The 26,887-nt window shown below is 43.7% G+C and overlaps 1 protein-coding gene across 2 annotated transcripts; it reads right to left on the bottom strand.

Annotated features, from left to right (window-relative positions):
- Positions 1 to 83: 83 nt before the first annotated feature.
- Positions 84 to 22,545, bottom strand: TMX4 (thioredoxin related transmembrane protein 4; the record flags this gene model as incomplete). 2 transcript variants are annotated; one of them, XR_014490741.1, is made up of 9 exons in its annotated part: positions 84 to 237; positions 1,064 to 1,525; positions 9,328 to 9,385; positions 9,732 to 9,833; positions 10,921 to 10,966; positions 11,942 to 12,070; positions 14,431 to 14,476; positions 16,920 to 17,035; positions 22,328 to 22,545. XR_014490741.1 is itself a non-coding variant. In XM_083348694.1 (8 exons), the coding sequence occupies 8 exons, from the start codon at positions 22,543 to 22,545 to the stop codon at positions 1,275 to 1,277; spliced, it is 966 nt and encodes a 321-aa protein (XP_083204820.1). In that variant the 3' UTR covers positions 84 to 1,274. The 2 variants fall into 2 exon arrangements, 1 of the variants encoding a protein (XP_083204820.1); XM_083348694.1 differs by having other exon boundaries at positions 84 to 1,525.
- Positions 22,546 to 26,887: the final 4,342 nt, after the last annotated feature.

Genomic DNA, 26,887 nt, shown 5'->3' with positions numbered 1-26,887 from the left:
CAATAAAAAGTTAACAAAAACTTGAAAATAATAGTTCTAATTAACAGAGGACACAACTGACAAATATTATGACAGCATGGGCATAAAGCAAATATAGTACTTCATTTTTACTGCTTTCGTCTGAGCCTACCATTTCTTAGGCTTAAGATATTTCTCAACTTGAAAGTTGAATAGCATGTTCAGCAATGATCCTGACATTCATTTTAATTCTCTGGATACCATTGAAAATAATTGTCTCTAAAAACAAAGGGAAATAACGCTGTTCTGAGTTGCTTCTTTGATAAACCTATTTCATCATAACACATTCAATACTTGAATAACCTTACAAGGGAATACTGATACTTATATTACTTTACATATTTACACTATATAGAACTTTGACAACTATGGGACTGAATAAATACTCTGATTATTGAGGATAAATTAACAGGTAATTTATGTATCCAGACTTTCTGTTTACATTAAGAAATTGGCAGTGACATTTTTTTCCGTCTTCTGCATTGTCAAATGAATTGAAATACATAAAGGAACTAATGTTACATCAAAGCAGTGTTGATCCAAAGAAACCTAAATATGGCCAACAAATCAGATATCGTGATATTTACCTAACAGATTAATATTGGGACAATGGATATGAAACTGACTGTTGTAAGAAAGCCACATCCATACTTAAAAATCTCTTACTGGCTTTCAAGAAAGTGTGCTGAAAGTAAAACCTTGCAGCTTGTAAACTATATTATAAACATAGCTCTTGTTATACTATGATCTCCCCTGAAATACACATCATATTACAGCTCTGAAGCCTGTAGGAAGTGCCTTAGGTAATTGGGGCCAAAGACCTGTGAAAGCTATAAACTGAGTTATCTGTTCAAGCATATCAAACAGTAAAACCTTATTACTGTCTTAAGCTGCCGTCAGTCCTCTAGTTTTTTACATTTTGGAATTAACTTGTACCAGCAAGCCCCCCCAAAATCTTTTCTTGCAACACAGAAAATTTGCAGTTGTATAGAATGACCACTTCATACAGTTTATGGTACGGCTGATACAATTTAAAACCTCTTACCTATTCTTGAGCTCAACATGGTTGTTTGATTGTCATGTCTCTGATTTCAACATTGCTCATATTTTACATTCAAAATATTGACCCTAAAAATAAACAAGTTGCTTTCTAGCAGTCAGCCCAGATTTAGCTGCAATAGTTTGTAAGTCAAATATTTGGCTTCAGCTGCCATCTTCTTTGGTCCACTTAAAGAGTGTACACTCAATTATTTTCACTATAGTTCAGGCTCCATTTGATTTTTACGTTGTCTTAAGGATGTCTCCTCTGACTTGTCAGATTCTAAATCATTTTCTCCCTCACATCCTTCAACTGCTGAGTCATCTGAGGAATTGGGCTGAGACTCATCGTCTCCCTCTTCTTCATTTTCTCCAACAGACAAACCCTTTTCTGGAATTTTGTCCCCCGCTGAAAGCTCCAATATTTGCTGTTGATCTTCTATTTTATTCTCATCAGGATCTACGGAATCTGATGTAAAAGAATTGAGGAAAGAAGAGCTAGTAATTTTTTTTTTGTACAAATGGAATATTTTGCTAAGCTACAAAGTGCCAGCTTTCAGATCTAGCCCTTGTGATTCATTTCCCCAAACCTCTTACCTCTGTGTTGAACTTCTTACAGACTATAACATCTGGATATATACAAGTTAGGCCAAAACAAATTCATTATGATTCAGCATGGTGTCTGAACCCAGTGATAAGGTTTGTTGAAATTAAGGGAATACTCAAAATAGGCCATTATTCACAGTGGCATATTTCCATACTATTTGAAAATGTGTTCTACTTACACGTAGAGTGCATTGGACTATTGCAAAGTGCTTTGTATGGGGTTGCCCTTGTTGGTAAGCTGCAGGTGGTCCAGAATTTGGTAGCATGGGCACTAGTTGGTGCATCTTGGTGTGCCCATGAAACACCACAGCTGCATGAGCTGCCTTGGCCCTTGGCTCCTAGTAGGCTTCCAGATGAAATTCAAGGTACTGGTTGTCAGTTTAAAGCCCTACGTTGCCGAAGGCCAGATTACTTGTGGTGCCGCTTATCCCCCAGTGGTTTCCACCCTCCTACTAAATTGACAAGCTGGGCATGCTCCAGGTCCCCTCAGTAAAAGTGTTGTCTGGTGGGGTCTTGGAAGCATGTCTTCTCTATCATGGTGCCTGTCTTATGGAACAGCCTCCTGTTGGAGACATAGATGGCCCTGGCCCAGTTGGCTTGCAGGAAAACAGTGAAGACCTGGCTTTACCTGTGGCCAAGATGTTGATGGACCTGGCGATGTGTGGTTAGTAGATGAATGCAAATGTTATCAGGACCTCAGTGTAGCTAATTGTTTGTTTGGGTTTTTTTATAATGTTTTATTAATTTTCCAATTTTACATTTGGGTATTTGAAAAGCAACGTGGTGACTGGGTTAACCAATAGTTCAGTAACAAAATCTTTAGTGCAAATCTGAGGTTACACCAAATATTTCTTCTTTTTTCCTTAACATTTACTGTCTCATATTCAAGCTAGTACAGTTCTAATTATATCAACTCAATAAAAACATCATTATTACATTTATCCATAAGTTTTTGGCTTATACATATCTTAATTTCCTAAAAGTTACCTATTTCCCACCATATTAAATCATCTACTTAATAATACACTATCCCCTTTAATAAATCAAAACCATTATATATACAGGGAGTGCAGAATTATTAGGCAAATGAGTATTTTGACCACATCATCCTCTTTATGCATGTTGTCTTACTCCAAGCTGTATAGGCTCGAAAGCCTACTACCAATTAAGCATATTAGGTGATGTGCATCTCTGTAATGAGAAGGGGTGTGGTCTAATGACATCAACACCCTGTATCAGGTGTGCATAATTATTAGGCAACTTCCTTTCCTTTGGCAAAATGGGTCAAAAGAAGGACTTGACAGGCTCAGAAAAGTCAAAAATAGTGAGATATCTTGCAGAGGGATGCAGCACTCTTAAAATTGGAAAGCTTCTGAAGCGTGATCATCGAACAATCAAGCGTTTCATTCAAAATAGTCAACAGGGTCGCAAGAAGCGTGTGGAGAAACCAAGGCGCAAAATAACTGCCCATGAACTGAGAAAAGTCAAGCGTGCAGCTGCCAAGATGCCACTTGCCACCAGTTTGGCCATATTTCAGAGCTGCAACATCACTGGAGTGCCCAAAAGCACAAGGTGTGCAATACTCAGAGACATGGCCAAGGTAAGAAAGGCTGAAAGACGACCACCACTGAACAAGACACACAAGCTGAAACGTCAAGACTGGGCCAAGAAATATCTCAAGACTGATTTTTCTAAGGTTTTATGGACTGATGAAATGAGAGTGAGTCTTGATGGGCCAGATGGATGGGCCCGTGGCTGGATTGGTAAAGGGCAGAGAGCTCCAGTCCGACTCAGACGCCAGCAAGGTGGAGGTGGAGTACTGGTTTGGGCTGGTATCATCAAAGATGAGCTTGTGGGGCCTTTTCGGGTTGAGGATGGAGTCAAGCTCAACTCCCAGTCCTACTGCCAGTTTCTGGAAGACACCTTCTTCAAGCAGTGGTACAGGAAGAAGTCTGCATCCTTCAAGAAAAACATGATTTTCATGCAGGACAATGCTCCATCACACGCGTCCAAGTACTCCACAGCGTGGCTGGCAAGAAAGGATATAAAAGAAGGAAATCTAATGACATGGCCTCCTTGTTCACCTGATCTGAACCCCATTGAGAACCTGTGGTCCATCATCAAATGTGAGATTTACAAGGAGGGAAAACAGTACACCTCTCTGAACAGTGTCTGGGAGGCTGTGGTTGCTGCTGCACGCAATGTTGATGGTGAACAGATCAAAACACTGACAGAATCCATGGATGGCAGGCTTTTGAGTGTCCTTGCAAAGAAAGGTGGCTATATTGGTCACTGATTTGTTTTTGTTATGTTTTTGAATGTCAGAAATGTATATTTGTGAATGTTGAGATGTTATATTGGTTTCACTGGTAAAAATAAATAATTGAAATGGGTATATATTTGTTTTTTGTTAAGTTGCCTAATAATTATGCACAGTAATAGTCACCTGCACATACAGATATCCCCCTAAAATAGCTATAACTAAAAACAAACTAAAAACTACTTCCAAAAATATTCAGCTTTGATATTAATGAGTTTTTTGGGTTCATTGAGAACATGGTTGTTGTTCAATAATAAAATTAATCCTCAAAAATACAACTTGCCTAATAATTCTGCACTCCCTGTATTACCTGGGTTAATTAATAACTCAAATATATTCATAATAATTAATTTTCTTTTCCCCTTTAGGTCTAATTTTTAAATATTAAACAGATAAAATCCTTATTTTCAACTGATTTCCAAGTATTTTAAGTCTAATAGCCAAAATTACCCTTATCTCAACATCTCCCTTTAACCCTCTAATTGATACTATGAAATCCCCTCTAACAAGTCAAAACCCCAATTTTCTTCAACCTTATTCTGGCTTTCTTCCTTTGCCAATTAGGCTTCCATCAGTACTTTTAGATCGTCAAATAGATCTCCCTCTGTTCTTATATATGTTATTTGAAATAAAGGAGACCATTTGATTGGAAGGACTAGCCCATTTGTATTCATTAAATTGTCTCCCTGTTATTCCAGTCCCCCATGCTTGCTCCGATATATTTGTCTTCAATTCGCTCTGTTCTTCTTTCTCAAATTTCTTCTGTTTTATATAGAAAGTCATTTCCATTTTCAATGTTGTCATTTCCTTTCCTGGATTTTCCATCAGCTGTATTTATTGTTCAATTGAGTCCTCTGTCTTAATATTTGATTGTCCCACTTCTTCTGATATCTTCTGCGTTGTTGGTTCTTTGGTTGTAGTCAAAGTTTGGATTTTTATATCTCAACTGGCGTCTTCATCTTTTATTTTAGGTCTTATTTTATCACAGGCTGAAAGAATGGCTTCATGTATTGCTTTCAGCATGAAAAGAATCTTTTCCTGGTCTTCATCCATCTCTTTCACATGTTTATAAATAGTCTTTCTAGTAAAAGTTGTTTGTCAAGCAAAAGTCAATAATGGTTTACATTCACAGTTCAAGCAGGCCAATTATTTAATTTAATTTAATTTATTAATATTTCTATACCGCCCTTCTCCCGGAGGACTCAGGGCGGTGTACAGGGCAAGAATAAAACACAGAAATTTACAAAAACTAAAAGATAATTAAATACATGCCCGATTAAAATACAATTGATACATAGTAAAAACCCCAATAAAAATGATAAAAAACCCCACCAATCCCCCCTCAGGCCAGGCCGGCTTGCTCGAACAAGTATGTTTTCAGATCGCGGCGAAAGGAGCGCAGATCGGGCGCCGTCTGGAGCTCAACCGGTAACTGGTTCCATAGCTCCGGGGCGCCCACAGAGAAGGATCTCCCCCTGGGGGCCACCAGTCGACATTCTCTGACCGGTGGCACCCTGAGGAGGCCCTCTCTGTGGGAACGCACAGGGCGCAGGGAGCTTGATGCCGGCAGCAGATGTTCCCTGAGGTACTCCGGCCCCATGCCATGGAGGGCTTTGAACACCATTACTAGCACCTTGAATCTCACCCGGAAGACAACTGGCAACCAATGCAGCTCACGGAGCAGAGGTGTCACATGGGAGTATCGGGAGACTCCCAACACAACTCTCGCGGCTGCATTCTGTACCAGTTGGAGCCTCCGGGTGGTCCTCAAGGGAAGCCCCATGTAGAGAGCGTTGCAGTAGTCTAGACGAGAGGTCACGAGCGCATGAGTGACCGTGCATAAATCATCCCGGCTTAGATAGGGCCGCAACTGGCGCACCAGGCGAACCTGGGCGAAAGCCCCCCTAGTCACAGCCACCATGTGATCTTCCAAGGTAAGCCGCGAATCTAGGAGGACTCCCAAGTTGCGAGCCCTATCTACGGGGGGTAATAATTCACCCCCCATAGAAAGAGATGGAATATCCAAATAGACCCGGGATGAAGGTATGCAAAGCCACTCGGTCTTGTCGGGGTTGAGTTGAAGTCTGTTCCTCCCCATCCAGACCCGAACTGCCTCCAGGCAACGGGACATCACGTTGAGGGCATCATTGGGGTGGTTTGGGGTAGAAAGAAAAAGCTGGGTATCATCAGCGTACTGATGATACCCAACTCCAAAGCCACGAATGATCTCACCCAGCGGTTTCATATAGATGTTGAACAGGAGAGGCGAGAGGACCGACCCCTGAGGAACTCCACAAACGAGAGACCTCGTGGTCGACCTCTGCCCTCCTGTCAACACCGACTGCGAGCGTCCCTGGAGATAGGAGGAGAACCACTGTAAAACCGTGCCTCCCACTCCCAATCCCCTGAGACGCCACAGCAGGATACCATGGTCGATGGTATCAAAAGCCGCTGAGAGGTCTAATAGGACTAGAACAGAGGAATGACCCCTGTCCCGAGCCCTCCAGAGATCATTCACCAGCGCGACCAATGCCGTCTCCGTGCTGTGCCCGGGCCTGAAACCCGATTGGTACGGGTCTAGATAATCTGCTTCATCCAGGACCAAAGGGAGCTGATGCGCCACCACACTCTCAACAACCTTCGCAAGAAAGCGAAGGTTGGAGACCGGACGGAAGTTGTTCAATACAGCTGGGTCCAAGGCAGGCTTCTTGAGGAGGGGCCTCACCACCGCCTCTTTTAAGACGGCAGGGAAGCTACCCTCACTCAAAGAAGCTGATATAACTGCCTGGAACCAGCTGCGTGTCCTCTCCCGGGCTGCATAAACCAGCCAGGAAGGGCACGGGTCCAATAAACATGTGGTGGAGCTCAGTCTCCCCATAATCCTGTCCACTTCCTCCGGAGTTACAGAATCAAACTCCTCCCAAGTGATATCGACAAGACCACCCGCGTCCTGATCGCCAGACTCTGCCCAGTCAGAGTCCAGACCGGTCCGAATCCGAGTGATTTTGTCCGACAGATAATTGTTAAACTCCTCGGCACGACCCTGCAAGGGTTCCTCCCTCACCTCCTGATTAAGGAGGGAGCGAGTCACCCTAAACAGAGCGGCCGGGCGATTATCTGCGGACGCGATAAGGGTAGCGAAGTGATTAGACCTCGCCACCCTTATCGCAGCGAGATAAGACCTAATATGGGTTCTTAGTCGCAATCGGTCGGATTCGGATCGGCTGGACCTCCAACCGCTCTCTAGGCCCCGTCTCCGGCGCTTCATCTCCCGGAGCTCCGCGGAGAACCATGGAGCTCGACGGGATCTGCATCGGGTCAGGGGCCGCAAGGGTACAACTCGGTCAAGAGCCTCAGTGGCTGCCCTTTCCCAAGCTTCCACTAAGGCATCTGCCGAGCTGTGAGTGGAGGAGGCAGGTGGGGACCCCAGCGCTGCCTGGAATCTCGCGGAATCCATTAAGCGTCTGGGGCGGTACCATCTAACTGGTTCCACACACCCACGGCGGGGGGTGGCAAAACGGAAGACCAGCCGCAGGAGATGATGATCGGTCCATGACAGGGGCATAATAATTGGAGAGCCCCAACCAAGATCATCTAACCACCGACCAGATAAGAAAACTAGGTCAAGGGTGTGGCCTCCCTCATGAGTCAGTCCTGAAATTACTTGCGTCAGGTCCATGGCCGTCATGGAAGCCATGAACTCCCGAGCCAACTCAGATGATCCTCCCAGAGACGGTAGATTGAAGTCCCCCAAAACTATAAGTTTCGGGAACTCAACCACCAACCCAGAGAGGACATCGAGAAGCTCAGGCAGGGCTGCTGCTGCGTGACTAGGCGAAAAGTACACCAGCAGCAAGCCCAACTGCGCACCAGGGCCGCATCTCAAAAAGAGAGACTCACACCCGACTATCTGCGGAACGGTGGCCTCCCGCGGAGCTAAGGTCTCCCTCATAACAACAGCCACTCCCCCACCCCTGCCCTGAGCCCGAGGCCGGTGTAGCACCCGGAAACCTGGTGGGCAAAGATCAGCCAGAGGAATACCGCCCTCTGGGCCCAACAAGTCTCCGTGATGCAAGCCAGGTCCGCCTGCTCACCCTCGACCAAGTCACGGACGAGAGGAGCTTTATTAACGACAGACCTGGCATTCAGGTACACCAGCCGGAGCTCAGGCGGCTGCACATCCTCACTCCCGGGACCTCGGGGTAGAACAAGAGGGTCGGAACGCCTCACCGCTTGCACGTAGTGGAGAGGCCTTCCCTGAGATCGATACGGCCCTCTGTTCCTGCACCTGCTGCCATTCCCTAACGTCGTGGGAATAGGCATTCCCACGACTTGCCCTGGAGTCCTGGGGGCGACCGACCCCCGCTCCTCCCCTCCGCGATCAATCCCAGCCCTGGCCTGAACAGTGGTTGCTGGACTGCCCCCCATATCCGAACAACCAAAAGAAGTTCCCACCCCCCTCCCTAACCTCCTAAAAAATTATGCTGCCCAGCTGTTCTCTTACAGCTAAGTCTCTCACAGGTGGTGCCAAGGTCAGGAAAGTCTTATCTAAGGTCTGGGCTTCTTTTAGGAAATAACAAATTGTAATACCAAACTTCGCCACAAGATGTCACTGATGCCATTTAAGGTTTTTTAAGTCCAAAATTTTTCTAATCCTTTTTCCAATTTTATTTCTTTTTTGTACATAAAAACAAATGTCTCCAGTAAAGGTAGAAAAATTTTTGGTCCCCAAGTTTCAGAAATATATAAATCCAATTAGATTAAAATTGTTCTTTTTAATGCTTTGATCAGGCGCCGCTATTCTTAGAGGGTGGGATAGAAATTCCCTTCCTTCTCTCCTCATGGGGATAGATATTTCAAGCAGCTTTTATAGGAAAAGAAGGTACTCAGGGTAAAAAGATCAGATCTCACCCAGTTTCATCCGTGTTGCTTTTGAAGTGCTTGATGGTGAATTTGACTTCGGCTGTCTGCAGCCTAACGATGGGCCATATTGTTATGGACGGTCTTTCCTCCACCAGTTTGGAGGGCTGCCCCGGATCGAGTGGAAGGGCTGCTGCCCTCCCGCGATCAAGTGGGGGGGTCCCTTCCTTGCTTGTCGTCCCTAACGGGTGACTTTCGACCCTTTTCAGGGTCTCCCAGCAAAGCAAAATCAGACGTAGAAGACAGAGTTAGGCTTCCAAGCGTCTGCAGCAAACCGGAAGTTGCTTATTGTTTGTTTTAAAGCGGCTCTTTTAGTGTATTATTTTTTTTCTGTTTGCTGTCAAGTTCTTTCTGGGAAACTATATATTTGTTTAAACAAGCAAACATTATAAGCACTAGCATTATCCTTCATTGTATGTACATACCAAAACTTTCTTCTTTGGACTTAGCTGGACACAAGCAGTCTATAAGCAAAACAAGTATCTGAAAGAAAGAAAGAAAAAAGTACAAAACTAACCTAGGGAATTTCAAATCTGGTCAAATAGCCAACATTACTGAAGTTTGAGTGGTTTGTAATTATGTTGCACTTCAATGCAAAATATCTTTTTTTTTTACCAATGAAGGTCATGAGCTATGCTAAAGAAGGCCATAGATCAAAGCCCTCTCTAAATGCATTTTTTTCCCACAATTCCTCAATTCAGTAGGAATACCAATATCTTCTTGATCTACAATCAATTCTTAAGATGATGCCATTTGCTGTCGTTATCCATACATTATTATTCCCATTTTTGTACATTCTGGTTTAAGAGTATAAAAACTGTTTTCTTACCAAAGCCAAGATAAGACCGATCAGAAATGTGGCTAATATGAAGATGGCATAAGAAACCCAAATATGAATTCCAAGAGTGCCAGTAAAATAGTTGTGGATTTGCTGCAACAGAAACATAACTTGAATTAAAACTGTCGTTCCGTTATCTACCAGTTATTCTTTGGAATGACGTGAGCAATATATCGTCAAATCCTCATAAATTCTCAAAATGTAATTACAGAAGCATACAGTTTTGTTTCATTTTTACTTTAAGAGGTTTGAATCAATTTCACATAAATCATTTACAAAATCTTTCATAACACTATTTCTTCTGTGGGTATTAGGTAGTGCCAGCTGGGATGTGTACCTATGGCTCAGATTTGAGTTTTTTTAAAAAAACTATAGATTACTATGTTTTTCCATTTTTTTAACATTAATTTTCAGATGAGGTATGCCCTGCAGGTTTTAAGTTGCCAACAACTGTTGATGGAACTAATTCCATTTATTGAACAAAATATTTTCATGTCTACTCTAATTTCTCACAAGACACAGTTCACACTCATCAAGACAGAATATTATTCTGATTTTAAAGCTTACGTACTTACATAAAAACACAGCATCTGTACATACATAAAGCCAGTAGATACTGTGAGCCTACTCAGAGGAAATGAGTCTTGCTGGTTTATTGTTCTGCTTAACATTCCAACTGTTGGTTAGAACTTTTATTTCTGAATACAACTAATACCATTGTCTAAATAAATACAGGTAAACAGCAACTATGTGTTTTCTTCTGTATGTTTAAAACTTCCAATAATTTATTTAACATCTTCTAAATGGAAATTTATGTATTATATACTTAATTTAAAAAACTGTTTATAAATCTCTGTTGGAATTGTTACCAATATGGCAGAATATGGAGTGTTGATATGCAACCATGTTGAAATCTGGCATCCCATCATGAAATTTACAAAAGTTCAATTATTTATCACAATTTGAACCATTTATCACAATTTGAACCAAGGTTTTAGAAGTACAAACTTTTTCCATGGATAGGTTTGATCAGCATTAATATTGATCTACCGTATATTCTTTCCATATTGTATAAGCAACACAAGCTGTATGATTATTGGGGAATATGATGGATCTTTTAAAAACACAGATCAGGTAGAAAGTTTTTCTGCTTTATGTAAGACACATATTGCTTACTTACTCTGATCCATCCAGATAAATGGAAGAGTCCTGCCATTCCATACATCCTAGTAAGAATCAATATAAACATGATCACTAAAAAAATAATTAAAGTTTGAAAAAGTGTGTTCCCATTTGTTCTAGGACTACTATTATTTTTCATGTTACTTGATCAAGAGACACAATAATTTAAGTATGGAAATAAAAGGAAAGTGGTGGTGTTTCTCTAACCAACCTTCACAATAGTTGCAGAATGTATTAGTAAAACCAAATTATCAAATTTCATCATACTGTTTCATGCAGATTTATACAGAAAATCTTTATCATAATATACTTCACACAAGATCTTATAGCAATGTTCACTAAGCTGTACTCTACAGGTGCCCTCTAAATACTGCAACAACTTTGCATATATTCCATATGTCATCATCACAACCAATTATCAACTTCTGTGGTTTTTATTCCCTAAAAACTACAGTTCAAAATTGAATGCAAAGTAATTACCTTCCTATAATCCTAAAAGCACTGGACAATCTCTACCAGTAGATGGTTGAGCTGAAACATAGGTAAAGGTAAAGATTCCCCCGCACATGCGTGCTAGTCGTTTCCGACTCTAGGGGCCGGTGCTCATCTCCATTTCAAAGCCAAAGAGCCAGCGCTTGTCTCTGTGGTCATGTGGCCGGCATGACTAGACGCCAAAGGCGCACGGAACGCTGTTACCTCCCCACCGTAGTGGTCCCTATTTTTCTACTTGCATTTTTACGTGCTTTCGAACTGCTGGGACGAGTTAACAGGCGCTCACTCTGTTACGCGACACTCGGGATTTGACCCGCCAAACTGCCAACCTTCTGATCAACAAGCTCAGCGTCCTAACCCACTGAGCCACCGCATCCCTATAGGGCTGAAACATTGACTACCACAATAAGTCACCCTGAAAGTTAAAAAGTGCCAACAATATTCAACAATATTGCTATTTTCAGCTAAGGCTGCATTTAACCTAGGATAAAATTCCAATCTGGGACATGATATTGCAATATAATTACATTAAAGATGAGGGAGATTTCCATCCTGCCACAGGTTCTATACTTTCCCATTTCCTCTCCAGGATATAACTCTCAAGATCCTCCAATGTCTTTGAGCCACGATATCTGCGAAAAGCTCCATCCTTTGCACTGAAAACAGATTAAAGTATAGTTACGCTATTGCATATAACATCTTGTTGCTCTCCAAGAGCAGCAATCATGCAAATTAACAAGTTTTACAGAGAACCAGATCCTTCTCATACTATTTTTCTCTGCATCCTTAAGGCTATTATTCCACTTGGGGAACTGGAAGGCAGGGGGGAAAGAAGATGAAAATAAGTAAGAGAAGAAAGGAATAAAGAAGATATATTCAGGGGAAAACAAGAAAAAGTTCCTTTTATTCTTATTACAACTCAATCATCCAATTACTTGTTTGGGGTAGCTATCATAGCAAGTTTCTTCTGGGCCAAAAATCTAACTAGTATTTTCCAAAGGATATTGAAGTATATAAACCCAGGAACAGCCTGAATTTACTATGCCGCCCATTTTTTTCTAGTTAATCCAAGTAATCTGATTAATAAAAAACCACTGGACCTAACTGCAGGGAGAGATATTGAAGTAATGCACGGTGAATTCCATTGTGGTTTATGACAAATTGCTAGTGGTCTATGACACATTACTACCTTATTTTCCACTCACAGCAGGCTCACATTATCCATATTAAGAAGGACAGCAGAAAACTCCCTGTTTAGTTCATAATTTTCTTCTGAAACTGAAACATCTTGCTTTCTACTGGGGGGTAATCCTTTCTAGTAAAAAGGTAAAGGTAAAGGTTCCCCCGCACATGCGTGCTAGTCATTTCCGACTCTAGGGGCCGGTGCTCATCTCCGTTTCAAAGGCGAAGAGCCAGCGCTTGTCCGAGGACATCTCCGTGGTCATGTGGCCGGCATGACTAGACACCAAAGGTGCACAGAACGCTGTTACCTTCCCACCGTAGTGGTCCCTATTTTTCTACTTGCATTTTTTACATGCCTTCGAACTGCTAGGTTGGCAGAACCTAGGACGAGTAACAGGCGCTCACTCTGCTACGCGGCACTCGGGATTCGACCCGCCAAACTGCCGACCTTCCGATCGACAAGTTCAGCGTCCTAACCCACTGAGCCACCGCGTCCTTTCTATTTGCCCATAAATACCATGTGTCCAAAATGGCAACTATGGAAAACTTCCTCATCTCCTATTAGTGTCTCTATTCATTTGACTCTTTAAATTGCAAAAAATAATAATAAAAGTATCTGAACTTTTTAAAAATGGGAAGCTGGCATTCTCCAAAACACTAATCTCTAGCATCATGTTCACTTCCTAGAATGCAGTTGGGTATCAAATGGCTTGTATAAACTTTGTTATGAAAGCAGCATTCTGGTCACAATATATTTTGTAACTGCTTAGATCCACCAAAAGAATTATTCTACAAATAGGCAAGGCCCCCCCACATTCCAACAACTATTTTTTTCACAATGCTTACAACATGTTCCCAACACTCATCAAAATAAAAAGATTGGGGCTCCCAAGGTAACTTTTTTTTGAAGTTTCCTCTGCTTTTCCAGATTGCAATGGACATATAGATCAGGGCTTTTCAACCAGTGGTACAGGTACCACCTGTGGTACATTGGCACCTGGCAGGGGGTACACGACCATCCTAGAAAAGTGGTAGCGGGGGAGGGGAATGAGCTGAACTGGTGGCAGCACTGCACAAGCCTGAGCGAGAGACGGCTGGAGCTGCAGGGCTCAGCGGAAGCACCAGGATCAGCACTTCTTCGGGGCTGTCAGGGCTCAGTGGAAGCACCAGGATCAGCGCCCGTCTCCAGCTGGAGCTCGGCACTGATCCTGGCGCTTCTGAGCTCAGAAGAAGCGCTGATCAGCTGGAATGTTGCAGCGTCTCCAGGGTCTTGTGATTTACATTCAGATGCTTGGGAACTGATTCATATTTATGATGGTCACAGTGTCCCAGGGTCATGTGAAGTGACCAAAACCTGCTGCAACCACCCAGCAGACGGGGGGAATAAAAACCAAACACCCCCCACCTCATCCCCGCTGCCAATCCTCAACAGAAATGCTCATAACAATGAAAACCTCGGACAGGAGGAAGAGCGCCGCCGGACAGGCAGGTGTCTTGCTTGGCTGTGGCTTGGGGAGGCACTTTTTTCAGTGCCACTGTAACTTCGAACAGTCACTAAGCGAACTGTTGTAAGTTGAGGACTACCTGTACTTCATCACCTTTTTTTTTTTGGTCATCAAGTTTTTGACACCTTGCTAGAGACTGGTGGTACTTGGATCTTGCATATCCTAAAAGTGATATAATCAATGAAAAGGTTGAAAAGCCCCGATATAGATGGGCAATTTTTCCTTAGCTTCATCATATATTTTATTCTGCCACACATACAAAAGGAAACATTTTGAATTACAATTGTAAAACAACAACTATTTTCAGAGTAATTAAAATATAAACTTACTGGTAAATAGTGGGAAGAGTAGTGACTAAGAAACGGCCACTTACACCTGAGGAGAACAGATACTTGTTTTAAATAGTACTTATAATCTTGCTTCTTACACATAATCATCACCTAATAAACACTTTATAATTAAGAGCTCATTTTCATATTCTACACATTTTGTGGGAGTTGGCAACCTTCCATGGCTTTACATGAACAATAAGAACCCATTTGGTCTCTTTTGGATCCCCTTAACCCAGACATGTCAAACACAAGGCCCGGGGGCCAGATTCGGCCCGCGAAGTGGTTTCATGCGGCCCGCGAAGCCATCCTGGAAACAGTGAGGGAACGGCCCCCACTGCCTTGGCCCTGGCCCAGAGACCCTCCTCCTGCCAGAGACCCCCAGATCTGTCCTGCCCAGGCCCCCATAGGCACCCTTGATGCGAACGATGTAGAGCTGGCCATGCCCACCCAGTAGGCCATACGCAGTCTAGCCACGCCCACACAGTAGGCCACGCCCACCCTGACCACACCCACCTGGCCCCCTGAGGGCAACCGCAATGCTGATGCGGCCCTCAATGAAATTGAGTTTGACACCCCTGCCTTAACCACTACTGATACAAATGTGAATTATAACTAAAGAGGTCAGGCACTGAAGGAAAACAAGAGAAAGAGAGAGGAGTCCCAAATACTGGCAGAAAAGAATTTGTCTTAGCACATTTCAGAAATATTCAAGGGTAATTTTAAAATATCCATGAGCAAATTTTGGCCAAGCACACAAGCTTTTAGCTCACAGATAGTCCAGAAGTATCTTGGGAAAAGAGTACTTTTTCTGACTTAAGTCATGCCAAATAAAAACTTTTTTTTTTACTGGTACCGGTGATTCTTCCCTCTCAAAAATTGTTTTGAGACAGGTAATGCATAAATCAGCATAGACCCTACAATAGGGTTAATATGGTTTTTAAAAAAGGTTCCAGTAAGGCCATGACGAAGATGAAGATGTTCCTAAAGAAACAGGACATTACAGCTGAAATCCTTGGCCAGATATGGGATTCAGACTGGCAAAATCACTCAAGAGAAAGGAGAGCTCTCGAGATAAGTCCACAATTGGACTCTACACAACTGCTTCTCATGAGTAGATGGCAGGAGCCAATATTTTTGAGGTTTGCTTGTGAGCCGAGTGACTAGAAGTCGATGGATTACAACTACACTCATAGTTGTAATATAAACTTTAAGGATTCAAAGTTCAACCATTCCTTGTTTCTCAATCGCTTTGGAATTGATTTTTAAATTCCTTTTTTTTACATTAAAAAACCTCTGGAACAGCAAGTTTTTATGGACTTCACTGGGTGAGCTTCTTCTACTTATTACAGAAGCTATAAATACATTTTCAGAGATTTTTTTTTTAAAAAATCGAGGCCATTCCGAAAATGGTGCTTGCTTCTGGGATGGAGCTAAAACAGTCTAGGAACGCTAAGGGGCAAAGCAGCCTGGCCCTCCTTTCTCAATGTGAGCTTGAGCTCTGCATATCAACAAAAGGTGGGGAGGAGGGTGTGAGGCATAGTGGAGTGGGAAGCAGGCCAAAAGCCTACAGGAACTCAAGGTTAACTCTGTTAATGACCCTCACCCCTGATCTCCTGTTAAGCAGATCACAGGGTGCCTCAGAGAATGGGGGACAGGTTGGAGTGCCTGAGCCAGGCATTCCTGGGCCTGCATTAGGCCTCCCAGGGCCTCACTCACCTGAAGCATCCCATGCTCCATTTAACGGGAGAGCATTGGTAGGGGTCGTTAAGTGAGGCAATATTGTGGACACTTCACTTAATGACATCATGACTTGCGACCATAATGATCGGGTTCCATTACGGGAAGTCGAGGACTATCTCACACAATAGTCCTAATATCCAAAGCAGCTTTAGTCACTATGTCAGACATGTCAAACACAAGGCCCGGGGGCCAGATCCGGCCCACAAAGTGGTTTCATGTGGCCCACGAAGCCATCCTGGAAACAGTGAGGGAATGGCCCCCACTGACTTGGCCCTGGCCCAGAGACCCTCCTTCTGCCAGAGACCCTCAGATCTGTCCCACTCCTGCCCAGGCCCCCATAGGCACCCTTGATGCGAACGATGTAGAGCTGGCCATGCCCACCCAGTAGGCCATACGCACTCTAGCCGCGCCCACCCAGTAGGCCACGCCCACCCTGGCCATACCTACCCGGCCCCCTGAGGGCAACTGCAATGCTGATGCGGCCCTCAATGAAATTGAGTTTGACACCCTTGCACTATGTCATCATCCAGATCCACTGGACTATATGCCAACAACGCGGATTATCCCCAGTGAGCATGGGTGCTGACTACACTGATCTGGGATCATATCAGACATCTAGCAGAGGTTGGGGGAACTTACAAATTTGGGCTAATAACATTAAGACTTAATATTCTGTTCACATTTTTTTTAAAAGCAATTACGGTACTTACACTGATTTTTGTTCTTAGTGATTATTCATTACTTACCTGGTTCTCGAGTGACATCAACCTTGCCCACACTGAGTTCAAGTTCCTTGCTATTTCTTGCAAAAGTTTCCCACGCTAATTCCATTTGCTGACAGACAGGACACCACGGGGCATAGCTAAGGAAAGTGACAGTACGATATAAGCATGAACTGACTTCATTATCTTTTAAGGTGGCTTCCAATTTATCAATTTTTTTTGACAACAGTTAAGAGAAAAAAAACAAGGGGAAAATATTTTGAATTCAAAATTGTCCAGAATCTTTTGCTTTTGAGTTCCAAACAGGCTGTTCTGACTATACCAGAATTTTTCTTCATATTTCTAAGAAATCTGAGCACAAAACATATCCTTTATGATCTTAGAACACTTTCAAGTTCAGAGAAAGTTGTAACAATACTTTCAAACTTACAAGATATTTTCAACTCTTAATGTTTTTCATTTTAAGAATTCTGCAATGCAACCTGGATATCATCTTTTTCTACCATAATACTGCATCAACAAGCAGTGAGAATGCCAATATTACACTCCCGCAATTATTCTATTCTCCAAATTCACCCCATACCAAGCAATACTATATTTTTCAACATTCAATGTCAAAAATCCAATTGGTTCAATCTCACAGATCATCGACACAGCAGTGACTGAAGTAAAACCAATGAAAACGTTGTCCAACCTCTACGTCAATCCAGCACCTACACTGCTGTAGGCCAAATTATATACAGGCAGTTCTCAACTTACAACCACTATTGGGACCAGAAGGTTTATTGCTAAGCTCATTGTGGCCATTAAAGGAATCTGGCTTCCCCTACTGAGTTTGCTTCTTGGAACACCCCTCTCCCCCAGGAAGGTCATGAATGATGATCATGTGACCCTAGGATGCTTTAACCATCATAAATACATGCCATTTACAAAGCACCCGATTTTGGATCATGATGCTGTGATGGTCATAAGTGCAAGTTATAACTTACTTTTTTCCATGCTGACTTCCAACAGTTGCTAAGTGAAAGGTGTTAAGTCAAGAATTACCTGTAGGGCATGCAAAATGTTTCAACCTCAAAATAATTGTCTTGAATTGGAAACAAACTATTTCAACCTTCCTAAAAGTGGTCTGACACCAATCCAACCAGTTTATACACTTGGGAGTATTTTAAGGTGGTCATAACATTTCTATCAAGACTAGTACTGCTGCTTTGAAATCTAACAGGATGTTTGAAGTTCAAAACATTTTGATGTAGCAGTACATCCTGGATCCTATAATTCATTTATTCAATAGTACATATGATCACAGTATTCATCAATGATCTTATCTAGCTATTTGAAGGAGATACTCTTTCTAAAGGAGACGTTTGCAGGGTTAGGCATGCTGACTGAAAAAACTTAGTGCATAACGTGAGTAGTCACAAGAGCACACCTATGCTCTTTAACAGCAAAGTTCAAGCACAATTAAAAAACTGAACAACTCAACAGCATCACAGCATAACATCCTACCAATTAGTACAGCAAATGCTCTTAAAATTCTTTCAAAAAATATAATATTTAACACCAGCCAATCTCTTGCAGTCACCTTCTATTATGTAATCTTTCAGGAATAAAGACAAACTTTCTAGGCAGCAAACATTCTTAATATTTTACTTCATAAACATTTATTCTGGCCAAGAAGGAACCAACCAAATGGGAAAGTATGCTGCAGAAAATGCACATTTACAGTTATTCTGCAAGAAATATATTTGCAGGAAGGAGAACCACCTTCACAAGTGATGCAGTGTTTCTTATGTAAGAATTTTATACTGTTGCATATCAAGTAAGGACATCATGCAATGTTCCAGTCCTAAAACAAGCTATTTAGTGTATTCTATGCTTCACAGAACATTCTGGGACAGAACATTTTGCAAGCCCCTCCTGGAGGTGCTTAACTGCTAATTTTCTGCTAAAACACGTAGGACTTCCTACATTATAAAGTATATAATCTAATTCTGACAGCTGGTTTTATGATATTTTAGCAGTATTTTCAAATCCCTAACTCACTTCATTTCCAATATGCTGCAGTTCCACAAAAAATGTTAAGGCCAGAAGCCGTCAAAAGATCGCCTATTCATGATAGTGCATTCAATAGTTCTATATTTCATTTCACAAATCTATTTCTCATTCATATGACACCCTGAACCAGGTCAGTGAAACCCTGCAGTAGTCTATGCATTTGTGTTAAGGGGGGGGGGGGGAACAAGCTTCATTGCGGGACAACTTAGGATTTCATCCATACCCAAAAGAGAGGGCTAAGCTGAGGTGAACATACTTTCTCTTTCAGTGGTATTTCTCTTTTGCTTTATATCCATGGTATTAAAATTGTGAACCAAAGCATCTCTTGGTTTCTTCATTTGTTTGGCAATGGATCACTGGTGAGTTACACTGATCGGAATCTGACTGTTGTTTGAGGAGGGTGTCTTTTATATTATAGATCTAAAATAAGAGCTATTCTTTTATATGCACATCTGACATATAATCTGTGTACACAAATAAAAATAACTGTACCAAATATAAAAAAGGCTGACAGTGGCTACTTAATAGTCTGTACATATTTTTCAGAATGAGTGTTCAGTATAGTATATGAGTGAGTGGATAGGAAGCAATTTGATTTCCTGCTTCTAAAAGAAGCTATGTCTCGCCCAAGTTCATGGATCTAATATGGAAAATGCCCTTGGCTGTTATGTCATACGTGTGCAGCCATTCTGTATTTTCCAAGGAAGTAGAACGGCTGTGGATGTACATGCTTGTAGATAGCTATGTATGTACTTGCCTTTTGAAGCAGCCTTGTAAACCTGGAAATAAAACATGTCTGCTTTAATGATTAAAAAGGAAATGCTTTATGTGCACAGTCACTTTTCAAGCATCCCACAGAAAAAGTTACAAAAAAAGCAACAGAAGTATTAGAATACTATATTTTTGCTGTTTCCGAATTACACTGGTGTAACATATTTAATCTAATTTGGGGGCTGCCACAACAGCAATTCTTCTTCACGTGCAAGATTTTGTCACTATAACAGCTATTTGTAAAGCTAATCCCTTATCCTGAACTGCATGTCTTCTTTTTCTTTCACCATGTCCTTCCCAAGAATATCTATGATAGTAGACATTCATGCAATACACTAGATCACAGGTCGGCAACCTGCGGCTCCGGAGCCGCATGCGGCTCTTTGAGCCGTCTCTTGCGGCTCCCAGCCGCCCGGTGCGCGCGCACCTCTTCCAACGGGCAGTGGTGCGCGCGCACCTCTCCAAATGGAGAGTGGCACCGCCCGTTTGGAGAGGTGCACGCGCACCTCCCCAAACCTTTGGAGAGGTGCGCGCGCACCTCCGCGCGAATGGGCAGCGGTGCCGCTCTTTCAGGAAGCCCGCCGCGGCCCGTCTGTGAAGCTGCCGAAAGCGGCAGCTTAGCAGACGGGCCGCGGCAGCTTCCGCAAAGAGCGGCGCCCCTGCCCATTCCGAGAGGTGCGCGCGCACCTCTCCGAACGACCGGAGGTGCGCGCGCACCTCCGCGCGAACGGGCAGCGGTGCCGCTCTTTCAGGAAGCCCGCCGCGGCCCGTCTGTGAAGCTGCCGAAAGCGGCAGCTTAGCAGACGGGCCGCGGGAGCTTCCGCAAAGAGCGGCGCCCCTGCCCATTCTGAGAGGTGCGCGCGCACCTCTCCGAACGACCGGAGGTGCGCGCGCACCTCCGCGCGAACGGGCAGCGGTGCCGCTCTTTCAGGAAGCCCGCCGCGGCCCGTCTGTGAAGCTGCCGAAAGCGGCAGCTTAGCAGACGGGCCGCGGCAGCTTCCGCAAAGAGCGGCGCCCCTGCCCATTCCGAGAGGTGCGCGCGCACCTCTCCGAACGACCGGAGTTGCGCGCGCACCTCCCCAAACCTTTGGGGAGGTGCGCGCGTACCTCCGCGCGAACGGGCAGCGGTGCCGCTCTTTCAGGAAGCTGCCGCTTTCGGCAGCTTCCTGAAAGAGCGGCGCCGCTGCCCCTTCGCGCGGAGGTACGCGCGCACCTCCGGTCGTTCGGAGAGGTGCGCGCGCACCTCTCGGAATGGGCAGGGGCGCCGCTCTTTGAGGAAGCTGCCACGGCCCGTCTGCAAAGCTGCCGAAAGCGGCAGCTTTGCAGACGGGCCGTCGCCATCGGGCAACCGGGAACCGGTTCCATCTCATTTTTTAAAAAATGGCAGCCGCGTGCGTCCGCGCATGCGCAAAAAACCTTTTTGCGCATGCGCGTGCATGGACACACGCACGCGGCTCCCTCTTTTTTTAATTTGTGATGGAACCGGTTCCCAGTGGCTCTTTTTCTTTTTTAGGTTGCCGACCCCTGCACTAGATAATCACTAGTTTGTGAGTTCAGCTTGTTGTGCAAATTCAGTCATTGTCTTCAAACAATTTGAGAACTAGGCCATTACATTACACCATAATATTGTTTGGCAACAGCCCTTTACATATATGCAGCAATTCATTAGCAGGGTTTAGCATGCTGCAGCCGGTGTTATTTAGCATTGAAGACCAAATATCACCTTGCAATGTAGCTGTATGTCTATGGAGATTTTTAGTCATCCAGGTCATAGTTATCTCAAATGTGCTATTCCACGAGGCAATTGGACCTTGTTTTTCTTTGAAGACGTTTTGCTTCTCATTCAAGAAGCTTCTGATTCAGCTCAGAGCTGAAGAAGCTATTTGGAAGAGAAGCGAAACATCTTCAAAGAAAAAGTTGAAAAAGCACCTTTGGGATGACTTGCAATGTAGCATAACTCCTGCAAGGACATTCACGTTTTTTGAATAAACTACAACGGAACCAAACAGTATGGCCAGAAGCCTGGAATTCTTTAACTTGACCTATTAATATATTGAGCAGACCCTGGATTGGGAAAAACTGGATTTAATTAAAGCCCATCGGAAAAGACTTAAAACCAAAAAAGCTTTGTAAAAAAAACACCCTATCACTTTAATCATTTACTTTATTACTAAAAAGCCAACTCCCCAAAATGAAGACGGATGAACTAGGTCAGGGGTAGGCAACCTCGGCTCTTTTATAACTCATGGACTTCAACTCCCAGAATTCCTGAGTCAGCTATGCTGACTCAGGAATTCTGGGAGTTGAAGTCCATGAGTCATAAAAGAGCCGAGGTTGCCTACCCCTGAACTAGGTTTATGAATTGCATTCGATTTAGGTGCAGGACCACGCCAATCACGCCAGAAGGACCGAAGTCAACGCCCCAAAATTAACGCCACGTCAGCTATCCGGACTTGCAGCAGGAGCACTCTACGCTGCCCTGCCTGCAAACGTGTTAGCCAAACTGGCTGGGGATGATGGTGGCTGTAGTCCACCCTCTTCTGCCTTGCATTCCCTTTCCCAAGTTTGCGCGCGCCCTTCCCGACCCGGCTTGGTTGACTCACAATTCCACCATCCACTGGCCCTGCAGCAGGAGGCTCCAGTTGGACCCGCTCAGCTCCACCACGCCGCTCTCCATCGCTTCCGGCTCCGGCTCCAGGGAAGCCGCAACCGTAAGGATGGACGCCAGGCCGGCGGCTCCCCACAGCATCAGCAACAGCGGAGTTATCCCCTCCTTTCTCCAGCGCTTGCAGCAGCGCCTCCAAAAGACGGCCGCCGCCATCTTGAGCAGCTAGGAAATTAAACCGCCGCCGCCAAGCCGAGTTAAGAAACCCGAGAGTGGCGGGGCCGCCCGACGGGCACCTTTGCTTCCGGTTCAATGCGAACGGCTTCCACCATGTGCGGGGTAGAAGAAGCGAGGTGGGAATGAGCATTAGGAACGTATTGCAAGGCAATCCAAACAGTCTCAGCGCAATGCGCGGGTTTGGGAAGGCAGTGTGGTTCTGGCTGTACGTTAGTACTATGCATACTTTAAAATATAAATATATAAATATAAATATAAATATATAAAACATAATTCTCAGGACCAATCGTATTTAAAAACTATTGAAATATTTTTTTAAAAATATATATAAAGCAAGATATAGTTATGACTGATAACATGATACAAACGCTTGATTAAAATCTGATTGATTTGCTTCTGGGCAAGCCCCATGGATTAATTTATGCAACTGAATTGGTTAACTATCTGGATGAATGTCGGGAGTGAAATAGGAAAAGATGACGGCAGATCTGCTTGGATCCCTGGAAATAAATCCTGCGGTTCCATAGGGTCGAGACTGGCAAGAGACGGAACAGAGGCACAACCTTTTTGCTGAGTTATAATGAGAGACCTTGGTTGGATATCTTGCTAAGTCATGGGTTGCTTAATGAAGGCTTGGCGTTTGGATTCACACTCTGAACTGAGTCATATATTAAACCACAGCAACTGGTCTCATGCCTTCAGCCAGCCAAATTCAAAGAATGGTGGAGGTTTTTTTGGGAACCTCCTGCAAACAAAGCATAATTACAGTTTATGGAAATCTGATGGAAACCAAACATTAGAGACGACTAATGAGAAGAAGCCAGAACACAGTCAGAATTGAAGAGCAATTGTTATGATTATTACATACCACCAAAAGAGTCCTCATTTTTGTCCTCTGTCTAGCAAGAATAATCTTACAATGAAATCTTGTCCGGCTTTTGGATTGTTTTCACAACAATAGTTGGGATGGAGGTTAAGCAAGTTTGCATTTGGCATCCGAGTGCTGCTTTGAGGCGTGTGAGCTAACATTCTTGGCTCCAGCGTTCATGCCAGGGACATGAAAGGAGCCCCCAGCTGGGCATCCCTTGGGCAACTGTGATGTCACTGGCTAATCCTTTCAACTTGGAAGTGCCTTAGTGCTTCTGATACAAGTGTGATGCGGCAATGGCTGGATTTAAGTACCATATTAAATTAAAATGAAGCAACCTATGTTTCACTTCTGCATGATCCATGAATCAGTCCCAAGTTCCTTTGGTATTCGGTTTCAATTAGAGAATGCTCCTAGGCCCCTTACAACAGTCCATCAGGGAGAAATTCAGTTGACAGGAAGCATACTGGATTTCTGTTTGTCACAGATCTTTGAAAGCACAGCCAGATTGTTTTTCTTTTGTATTTTTTCAACCAGATTGGTCTAAACCAGGGGTAGGCAACCTCGGCTCTTTTATGATTCATGGACTTCAACTCCCAGAATTCCTGAGCCAGCTATGCTGAGCTATGCTGGCTCAGGAATTCTGGGAGTTGAAGTCCATGAGTCATAAAAGAGCCGAGGTTGCCTACCCCTGGTCTAAACTGAAGTAATGGTAAAACCAACCTCGGTCTGTGATGTTTTCATGGATGCATCCACACCTTTTTCTTGATTTTCCACCCTCTTCTTTCAAGATTTGTTGTTGTTAGCTGCGAAGTCGTGTCCGACTCATCGCGACCCTATGGACAACATTCCTCCAGGCCTTCCTGTCTTCTACCATCTTCTGGAGTCCATTTAAGCTCACGCCTACTGCTTCTGTGACTCCATCCAGCCACCTCATTCTCTGTCGTCCCCTTCTTCTATTGCCCTCGATCTTTCCCAGCATTAGGCTCTTCTCCAGTGAGTCCTTCCTTCTCATCAGGTGGCCAAAGGATTTGAGTTTCAACTTCAGGATCTGGCCTTCTAAAGAGCAGTCAAGGTTGATCTCCTCTAGGACTGACCGGTTTGATCGCCTTGCAGTCCAAGGGACTCGCAGGAGTCTTCTCCAGCACCATAGTTCAAAGGCCTCAATTCTTTGGCGCTCAGCCTTTTTTATGGTCCAGCTTTCACTGCCATACATTGCAACTGGGAAGACCATAGCCTTGACTATAGCCTTCAAGATTTATGTTTGATTTTTCTGATCTTATCAGTTTTCCTTGGGACTTGTGCATGCAAGTACTAACAATAACTAGCCTTTCTTAGCTTTGGTTCACCTAACCTACCCCATTTGGGCCTAGCATGTTAGACAAAAAAAAATTACAGAGCCCAGCCAAGATAAAAGGGTCATCTTGCCCAGAGGATTTTCAAAGCCCTGGAAAGAAAAGGGAGCCTTTGAATACATATGCATTGAATTTTGTATTGACAATAACTGCTGGACTGGGTGTTACATCAGTTGCAAATATATTCCAGATTTCATTTAGGTTTCTGTTGAAACTAGTAACATTAAGAAGAAAGGTAGTGGGTGAACTTTTGCTGCTTTGAAGCTGGACATAAAATGCAGTTAGAGCGTCCAAGAAGCAATTATGGAATATTTTCTAACCAAAGAAAAATGTTTTTGTACCCTGGGGACATTCCCCATGGAGTCACAGTTCTGCTGAATAATTTCAGCATTTACTTACTGTTCAGCTTGCATGTCAGCCCAATACTACATCAAGAAAGGACAGAAAAATGAAGATTGCAGCCCAGTTGGCTGCAAAGAATAGTAGTGTTGTCTAAAGTTACTGGAGATTAGGCACCCATTCATAACAGTAAGGTTTAAATTCAAATTTGGGTAATACTTGAATAGGAGACCATCAGGGAAAAAAACAGAGCTGTAGGCTAGATTCGGAATCTGGAAGACATCCAGGAGAAGGTAGTAATGAAACATGGCTGTATTCTTGTCAAGAAAAGCATGCAAAAATAGACTCATAATTAACAGGAGTCCAGTGTATGCCCTGTGGAAGTCAAAGTTCAGGTCAGACTTAAAACTCCTTTGGACCCTCATCACATTTCTTCCAGAGAAAAAGATAATGTTTTAAAGAAGAGCGATGGCAGAGAGAAGGCAGCCATGCTTCTTTTTCTTTCAGAGGAAAAGGACCCAGTGACATCTCTTTCCTCCCAGTCTGCAGAAGATTAGTGGGTACCCTTCACCTGGAATCAGGTGATCGGGCAGCTTCTTTCAGCAGATCAGCGGGGAGCAGGTTGACTGAAGAGGCCCAGGGCAGGCAGCCTGGAACAAGTTGCCCTATTTTCCACCAGCCAGAGAGCTGTTTTCAGTGCCCTCCTTGAAACCAGGGGCCCTATCCTGCCAGAGACAGATAATAGTCCCACACTGCTTTTTAAAAGATGTTCCATTTGTTTTGAATGTAACTAATAATCTCTAAAAGGGTTAATCACACCAGATGGCTAAGCTGAAAAGGAATAGCTCTGTCTTTATTCTGTGATGAATGTAAGACAGACATGTCAAATTTGCGACGTCACGTGACGTTGCGCGACGTATCAGGACTGTTTTGCCACTGCCAGCAATGGGGTGGGTGCAGCTTCTGCATGACGCATCCAGCCCGCGGGCCAGCAATTTGACACCCTAGGAGCTAGAACTGGTTGAACTGGCTGGATTCACTTTTCAGTAGCATGTGCATTACTTTGGCCCCTCCATATCCTCCCATTAACTGTTGGGTACAGTCAAAGCAGACCTTGGCACAAAAGAACCCACCCATTTTGCAACACATTTTTCAGGCCCCTCCGTCAACAGAAAAGTCTAGAGATTTCCATTCAAGCAGAAAGTACTTCCAATTCACTTGCAGGTGAATGCTTCTAGGCAAGTAAGCCTATGGGAACTGGTTGGCTAAATTCATGATTAAATTCATTTCCCCTCCTCATGTAGTTAAGCAGCAGGGGAGGAAATTGCTAGAGACCGATGCTCTTTTGAATTTCTCCAAAAGTGGTAGCTGGTTGTGGAGAAGGAAAGAAAGGAATTATAACCTCATCCCCAAGTTATCGGACATAATCTTTAAGAATGCAGGGAGGGACTTAACTTACTGGGATCTCTAGGTACAGTATAGTGAATAACAGACAGTGGGAGATTAAGATTTGGCTTTAGACCTAGTCCTCAGTTAACAACCGTAATTGGGACCGGCAACTCTGTCACTGATGCAGTCATAAAGGGTGACATCACACAACCATGCTGACTTACCATGGGCATTCCAGTTGTTAAGCATGTCATGTGACTTCCAGGTGGCTTCCTCTGACTTTGACAGGCGCAGAATGTGAAGGTTGCAAATGGCAATCACATGAATGCAGTATGCTGTGATGTCCACAACTATAAAGGCCAATTGTAAG

Source organism: Vipera ursinii, assembly GCF_947247035.1.
Source record: "Vipera ursinii genome assembly, chromosome: 1".
NCBI lineage: Eukaryota > Metazoa > Chordata > Lepidosauria > Squamata > Viperidae > Vipera > Vipera ursinii.
The sequence above is the reverse complement of the archived record's forward strand: the minus strand, read 5'-3'. Positions and strand labels throughout refer to the sequence as shown.